The sequence below is a fragment of the Merops nubicus genome, unplaced genomic scaffold, assembly GCF_000691845.1.
Source record: "Merops nubicus isolate BGI_N331 unplaced genomic scaffold, ASM69184v1 scaffold22327, whole genome shotgun sequence".
Taxonomy (NCBI): Eukaryota; Metazoa; Chordata; class Aves; order Coraciiformes; family Meropidae; genus Merops; species Merops nubicus.
This window is the reverse complement of record NW_008619927.1, coordinates 1-8,683: the sequence shown is the minus strand read 5'-3', so window position 1 is coordinate 8,683 and position 8,683 is coordinate 1. Positions and strand designations below refer to the sequence as shown.

General features: G+C 38.7%; 1 protein-coding gene across 1 annotated transcript in view; it reads right to left on the bottom strand.

The window, feature by feature from the left end:
- LOC103776471 (protein AF-10) overlaps positions 1-8,678 on the bottom strand; it is a gene marked incomplete at both ends in the record, with an annotated part of 69,065 nt that extends 60,387 nt beyond the window's left edge. The window contains 2 exons of the mRNA XM_008943982.1: positions 5,079-5,158; positions 8,657-8,678. Coding sequence (XP_008942230.1) covers positions 5,079-5,158; positions 8,657-8,678 — 102 coding nt within the window. The remainder of the gene's footprint in view (positions 1-5,078; positions 5,159-8,656) is intronic.
- Positions 8,679-8,683: the final 5 nt, after the last annotated feature.

Genomic DNA, 8,683 nt, shown 5'->3' with positions numbered 1-8,683 from the left:
TTGTTTGGTTTTTTGGGGGGGGGGGGGAGGAGAAAGCAGGAGGATATTGCTACTAAGTAGCAGCTTCTCATATTTATATAAAAAAAAACTACTAGCAATTTGTACTTTACAGTCACTTTTCCTTCTCTTATTTAGAAGTTCACTGTTCTACCACTCTAAAAGCCACACAAATAACAAAAACACACAGGTCAATTTTTTCTCTTGTATACTCGAAACTAAAGCAAACGCCTACTACTGGCTATAGAATTCTTAGAAGTAGTAATATTCTTATATAAAATGTCCTTTAAGAAGAATTACAGATACACATTTAAAAACACATTAATTTCAAAATTTCTTTAAGAATTGTTTCAAGAACTATCTTCAAAGAGAACAAGTTAGTCCTGAATGACCTTGTGTCCAGTATTTCAAACTGAAGAAAAAAGAAAACAGCAAGTTTTCTTCTTCTAAAATTAAGATTAAAATTAAGGTCCACCTCTATTGTGATCATATTTATCCATGTGCATTCCAGTTTACAGGTACAGGTGTAAGAACCACACCAAAACAGATTCTAAGCAGAGGCACAGCACACATTCCCCAAGAGGCAGCCTATTGAGCAAGAGCTGTCAGAGTTCTGATGACAAACCTATCTGCATATTGAAAGCCTACATCCCTATTTCCTCCTCCTTTGCCTCCCTCTGTTTAGGCAAAAGGCAAGCAATACTACACCTATGGTTATTTTATACTACATAAAAGCTGGAGATGGCGTGTTAAAACTACAGATACATCATACAACTCTTAGAAGCAACTCTACGATAACAAACCTGTAGATGCACGTGATGAGATTTTTGAAAAAAGGGAACTTGGGCAGCACAACTAAAACTGGTATTAAACATTTTTTTTGTTTTTTCAAATAAAAATCTCAAGAGTTAAGACTGCAGCTCAACTGTGCAACAGATGCAGGAAGGGCTCAGGCCTGGCAGAATTACTAGCAGGAATTTATCACTATGAAAGCACAACATACCTGAATTGGCTTTGGAGGTAAACAGTACAGCTGCAATTCTACAGCTCTGAACCCTGACGCATTGAGTAGTGTACAATCCCAGCTGACTCTGCCATGCCAGTCTTTCTGTTTCCACATCCAGTTTTGAGAAATGTGTGCAAGTGCAGAGACTCCAGTTACAAAAGATACAGCTCAGATCCAAATCAATACTGCCTCAAATCTTACGTGGCTAGCTCCACAGGGTGTCACAGCCTTCTCAACACATTCCCCAGGACTAAAATCCAGGTGGCTTACTAAATAGGCTGTAGTGTCACACAAATATCCCTACTCAGTTCTAGGTCAATACTTTATTCAACTTCATAAGCCACCCCATCAAAAAAAACTAACACAGAAAGGCCAAGCGGAGAAAACTACCTTTACGACAGAGTAATTTGTACCATGCCCAAACTGATTCTTCCAGACACAAAAACAGGCTTCTAAGGTACATGTTCCAGTGAAACAGATCAACAGCCCATTAATTCATGTGCGAGGCTGTAAGCAATCTAACTTCACATGGAGAATCTGAGCTGTGCTTCAGGTAGTAAAACTTCCTGGAATTCGTAACACTGAGGTTCAGTACTGAGATCTCCTGGTCTCTCTGAATAGAGCTGGACTCACAAGGACCAACATCTACACATAACTAATAAGCCTCACCAAGCTAACTGTGCAAATACTGGATGCCTCTATGCTGGTTGGTATCTCTATCACATGGATTATCCCAGCTCCTTCATGATAAAAAAACAGTAGTACCTTCTAGTAAACTATAAACACATTGTCTACTTATACCCTGCTACATAACATCATTCATTCTAAAAATTATGAAGAAAGATGTTTGGCACATATTAGGATGATGGGGGGGCAGGGGAGGGAAATCTTTTGGTACAACAGTTGTACAACAATTCCTAAACTAAGCTTCTCTAGTCTCTCCACGGATAGCAGTACTATCAGCCCCTGGACAAAACCATCCATCCAATTCATTCACCATTCAATTTCCCACGCCAGGACCTGAAGTCCCTTACACACCACTCCAGGTGTACACCTCATCATACAAAGCCAAATATCACTTTTTGCTACATCAACATGTACCTGCCCTGCTTTTTGATTCAGAAGTTCAGGTGCATCTGAAGACATCAAAAGGGCCCACTAGGCAGGGTAACAGCAGCTAGGGCTGACACAAGCAAAACTGGGAGCACTTGACATTCATCTTGAAGAGGCTCAAGTTCCAAGCTCATCAGGGGTCAGCTAAGATAAGGCTTAGCTGATTTAGGGAAAATTAAGACTTTTCAAGTAGTACTTAGAAACTTAATGATTGCAAAAAGCAGATACTGGGATTACAACATTCTACTTATTATGTACTACACGTGCACAATTATAATACATTTTAAATCATTAACAGACACGTCAACATGTCCATTGTCCAAACAGTTCATGTTTACAAAAATCCCTGTTTCTCTCATGCACACAAAAACATGACACTACTAGAGCCAAGAGTCATTATGACTTGTCAGGCATGGAACTGCACTTTCCAGCTAGTAGCAGATCATTCCAAACCCAAGACACTGGCTATCACCTCACTATCAAAAATGCAGAAGTTAACCAGCCAGGAGGCCTGTGTGGCTGAAAATAAGTCAATCAGCCACTGCTTTCAATGCCAGGCAGTACATAACAGCTTAGGGGAGGCACACAAGAGAAAAGGAACACAGCAGATATCAGCACATAACAGCTGAAAGTATATGGGAAGCCAACTGCTCTAATGTGTTTCCAACTCAAGATCTCCAGTGACTCACCTACTAGAGTTACATGCTCCTGAGTTAGTCTGTTTCTTTCAGTTGTTAAAGCAAGACTGGCTCCGATGCAATTAACCCAAGTCTCTTAGCAGAATGAATTTATTTGCCCAGTAAATAAACAAATAAATAAATAAATAAAATCACCATATCCACACAACAGAAATGGCATCAACATGCAAAAATATGCCTTGACTGCAAGAGTCTTTTTAAAGATTAACAATAAGTAGGTAGAAAGAGTTCAATGTAATATGGTTGACTTTATTTTGGGTTTTGTTTCTAGACAAAAATGCCAACAGAAAAATTCTGCTTCAGTCTCCTACAGTGATAACGAGGTTTGCTTTCGCAAGTAAGTGCATTAAAACCTGTTTCTGATAAAAACCAGTTGCAATGAAGTTCTAGTTTTCATAATGAAGTCAGAGCTTCGGTTCAGCTTCTGAATGCTAAGGGCTTCTCCAAGACATCTCAGAGACAGCCATGATGTCTCTAACTCACTAATGTACAAGTAGTTGTTAAAACTTCAGCTGTTCAATTGATCTGGTTTACCTCACATGCAATCAGTTTCACCTAGAACCACTTAAACCCACCCTGTATTACAAATGGGAAAGATTTAAAAAAAAAAAAATACACATCAAGGTCAGTAATCAACTTGAATTGTACCATGAGAAGACCCCATTAGGCAGAAACAAGAACAGAATACACAGAGCAGAGGATTCAGTTAAGTTCATCACTACTCCTTAATTCAAACAGCAAAGAAAAGCAGCATAATGCCTATCAGAGCTCTCAAAGCTATTCTCTTTGATAAGCTCAAGAAATTACCAAAACGCAGTGAGACACCATCTGTTTTAGAACTCAGTACAGTTCATTCCCTGTGTCAGGAGAAGCTAGGAGTAACTATAGTCTAAATCCTGATGAGAATGCCTCATCGTACACCAGAAAAATCCTCCTTCAAGCCACCATCTCTCTTCCCTCCTCCTCCTCCTCTAGATTTCTAGCTTTGCTGGCAACTGCATATATTGAAATTCAGTAACATTAAAAAATACTACTCTTAAAACTTCATACTGCTGATGGTCTTCATAGGAAAAGAAACAGCCTTTTCTTTAGAAAGGTCTGCTTTTTTGATGAAAAATATTTTGAGAGCATACAGAAATCAATCTGTTCCTGTTCTCACCAACAGGTGACAAAGTCTGGGTTACTAGGGCACTGTGAAAACATTAGTGTCAAGTTGGGAAAAAGTAGAGGAACAAGCTCCTTCAGTCCTGTACCAAAAATTCACAAAATATTAAGTCATCCTACCATTTCTATAGTACTTCATATAAGAAAAGGAAATAGGTACAGCAAACAGTTCATGCAAACACTCTGACAGTCACAAAACCTGGTCTCAGGCTCTTCATTAGCTTTTAGTTAGAAACAGTTTAATCACTGTCCTAAGATGCTGCATCCCCTCCTCTCCCAACTTTTGTACAAAAAAATGTTTTCAGAAGCAAAGGAACAGTTTTTTTCCTTCTAAACACTCTCACTTTTTTTCAAGCAAAAGATTTTACAATGTTTTGCAATCTTTTGCTGGAAGACAAATGAAAAAGTGCCAAGTAACAAGAAAAAAGATTTTCTAAAAATGCCTGACATCATGCAGCCTGATCTAATAACATGAAAGTCTGACAAAAAAAAAAAAACACACAAACAACACAACAAATCATAACATCAAGAAGAAAAAAAAGGTTTTTTGTTGTTGTTCAGAATAATTATCTGAATGGCCAATATTTACCATAAAAAAATGAAAGGACAAAGAAAATGTTCCTTTAGTTAGAACTATCACATTCCAAGTAAGCATTAGATTCCGACATTAAAAGCAATATTAATTGGTTAAGTGCTCCTAGACTAAAGCTTCCAAATGGCAACCTAGAGTTGCTGTAAAAGGAAACTGGACACAGGTTTTACTTCCTCCCCATACCTAACTATACACATGTCAAATTGACAAAATTACACAAAACCCACACCACAGATAAGAAGAAAATAATCTTTGAAATGGCTGTGGATAGGGGAAGGGAAACCCACACTAAAAAAACTTCATACACACCACAGAAATTGTGAGAATACATAAAAGACACTTACATATTTCCACATAAAAAGTTAAAAAAAAAAAGTCTTTCTGAATAGCATCTAGATGGAATTACGACAGAAAGCTAAGCTATTTTCTACTATTACTGGGATACTCAGATAAATAACGTCTACACAAGCAATATAACTGGCACTACTTAATAAAGCAAAGCACATACCACTCTGGCTGCTCTTTCCTGAGACTCACACTTCCGGCAAAACCAAGGTCCAGTGGGTACTTGAACAATTCCATAGCAAGCTGTTTTGAACAAGACAAAATACTTTAGCAAATATAAGCAGCACTACAGTACAATTAATATGAATATTATAAAAAAGCTTAGTGTTAGTTGATCTCACATAATTTTAGTAAGTCAAACTGACATCAATACATTGCACGTGAAATCCTATCATAACAGTACTTGGAAACAAAGTACAACAAGCTTCCACATAAAAATTTACGCAAAATCTGTTAAATAAATTTGGCAAATAACAAAAGAATACTGATTAGCTTGAAAAGTAATTTAACCATTCAAAAGCATCAACGTTTCATAATTTATCTGTTTTGCTATTAATTTACCAGAAAACCAGGTAAAACACAGTAACTAACATCCTTAATTTATAGCAAAGTCTTTTTTAAGAGAAAACTAAAAACAACTCACAGATCAGTATTTGTCTTTGTACGAAGACATTCATACACTTAGTTACTATCACGTTCTCTCACCCTCTGTAAGCAAAATAACTGGTCTTCACTAGTACATCCATAATAAACTGAGCAAAGATACAAAATTTGCCTTTTTTCCCCCCCTGAAAATGGGGGAAAAAACAGCTGTATGGAGCTGTAACTAAAAACTTAACTGAGCACCAGGGCTATGATTAGTTGCAACTATAACCATGCCACAACATAAACCCTTAGGACTGAGATTGAGACATGCAGATATCTCAGTAAGACTATCATCTATTAAGGAAAAAAAAATTTCATAAGAAATCTGACATCATATTTTTAATACCTCAATTCCAAACAATCATACGTTACTTAAATGAGGAAATCTGGTTTAAGTGTGTGACTAGGAAAAAAATACATATGGTAAGTTAACAGTTAGGAGGAAGGCTAAGATTAAATTAGTATATTCTAGTATATACACAAAAATATTATTGGTTTTGTGCTAGCCTGAAAGGGGGAAAAAAGCATAAAGTTATGCAATAGTAGCATTAAAAACATCTGGCTAATATACCTTTCCTTCTATGAAGGAAAGTCAGTGAAATAATTTCCTGTTATACACATGCATGTAGTCATACCCAGAGCAGTCATCAGATTTTCAAACACATTATCCAAGTACTGACAGACCAAACTATCTTGATAAGCCCTTTCTACTGCACAATAAAGTTCTTTAACATGAGAAAAAACATCTTGTTTTCGTTGCATCTCTCTTAATCACAGATGATGGGGACTTCAAATTCCTCTTTAGAAATTAAAAGGGAGACTTTAAATGCGCAATCACACATTTAGATTAGCTAGTGACAGTGCAGAGTAAGAAACTAATTACAGAATGCAACTCAGAGACCGAGCTGGCAATTAGATCCAAAGGCAATGGGAGTTGGGCGAAGACCAAAGGTGAAGTGAAGAGCTTTTATATCTGCCAGTGTAACAACGCAGGCCCAGAACCTCACAGAGGCTCACACACCCCCAGGCTTGCACTCTGACACGCTGTGATATTGCTTATTCAGCTCCAGGACTTCCTTGGCTTCATACTTCCACTACAACGCAAAGCTTCTTTAAACACAGGAAGAGATTGTGTCCCTCACAACTTCCCAATGGCTTAACACTTGGAAAGAAGTTCCATCTGAATTAAAAATTATAACAATAAAAAATTTAGTTAAAAGAAGTCTCGTGGCTAATACTGCTATCTGAACTTCAAATAAGGACTACCAGCTTTAACCATGAGGACCACTACTTTGACTACAGACGCACTAGGAGAACAGTGCACACGCTTCCTCTGCTACCTTCATTCACATCATGCATCAAATCCAAAACATGAAACATCCGACAACACAGTAAATCAAAATATACAGTTCTCCTTAAGAACTTTACAAGAGCATCTGGATTTAGAAGCAGCAGTACCTGGCACACTTCCTGCCAGATTCAGACTTTAACTTAAAAAAAAGTTCAATACTCTTGTACCAAATTTACTGAAGCGCATCTCTATTAGGAATACTTTATAAAATAGACTTTTCTCATTCCCACTCTTTCAGCTCAAACTGATGCTATCGTCAAATTCTTTCATTGAAAATATAAGCAAGGCTCCAGATGCAAAAGAAGATGTCCAAGATAATACAAAAATAATATACCCGGTTCAGGTACGGCTTCTAAAAGTATTCATGTTTTAGTGGTTTTTGTCATGATCTTAAGATTCCACAAAAGCAGAGTTAACTTAGTGGCTAACATTACCCAACTTTTAAGACAACAAAAACTGATGCAAAACCAGACTAATTTCAGACAGCCTGTCAGCTCCCCTCTGCATTCAAGCCAACATTAACATGAATAACTGAATTGTTTTGCAGATCTCCTTAAGTTATTACTATTTCACATCACTTCGGGTCAGTTTACAAAGAAGCATACACCTGAAAGAAACAGTTATTATATGGTCTTCAACACAATTTCAGACCAAGCAGCATACACACAAGTAGTATCTTCACATGGACTAGGAATTCAGATTCATTAACTAGATTTAGGGTTTTCTGTGTCCTCCAATTTTTTCACCATCTAGAATGAGTCAAAGAGCCAGCCACAGAGTTCCTATGACTGCTTGAGAGTTGACACAGAGAAACTGCCATCTTATTCCTTATTTCTGCTACCATAAAGCAAAAGTCATCATAACTTCCTCTCTTACAATGTAAGCAGCAGAACCCTACCTCTTCCTCTGCTCTCACAAGAAGGGTCAAGCCACTGACAGAAACAAAACAATCACACATAGAGAGAACATGCCAGCTCCTGAGCTTAGCTGGAAACCAACCAACCAGACTCCACTAATCCAAACAAATCCAGCATCAGCCATTCCAACTAGCACCCTCCCCCTGCAGAACCACAACAGGAAGTCTCTTCATCTACCAGGAAATACCAGCCAAATGACATTCAAGGAAAGGCAGGGAGAGGAAGAAATCACATGACAGCTAAGTCTTTCCTACACACAGCTCTCTTCGAGTCCTAACCCCTCCTTACCTATTGGTTGCCCCTCGATTTTTTCTAACTTGAGAAACAACAGGGATCAAGCATAGGAAGAAAGAAACACAGCAACAGTTGCCAGAACAGCGATTAGTAACCAGTTCCACAAAGCAGGAAAGGAGTGCTAGGTAGTCTTTGGATTGCTGCGGCTGAGGCTGTTAACAGGGTGCAAAGGCAGGCTGGGAAGCATAGACACATCAAAGTTAGAAGGGGAAAAGGAAGCGGGGCTCTTCCTTTCTCCTAGCAATAATATAAAACGTCATACTATAACAAGTCTCACACAAGGGGGAAGACAGACGGACTGGAAAGACAGAGGCTGACAGGTCAGACCAGAAAGCACATGGCCCCAGAAACAAGGAAACAGGCTTCATGGGTGACAAGGAGCTGGGAAGCGGGAAGGAGAGAAGTGGGGGAGAAGACCAAGAGAGGGGGGAGGGAGGAGGCAAAGCAGGCCCCAGGGAAGAACGCAGGGAGCACGAAGGAAGCGGCGAGGCTTGGGGCCAGGGCGGGCGAGCTGGTACTCGCCTGCCTGCTCACCTTGATGCACTGCGACATTGCAGCCGT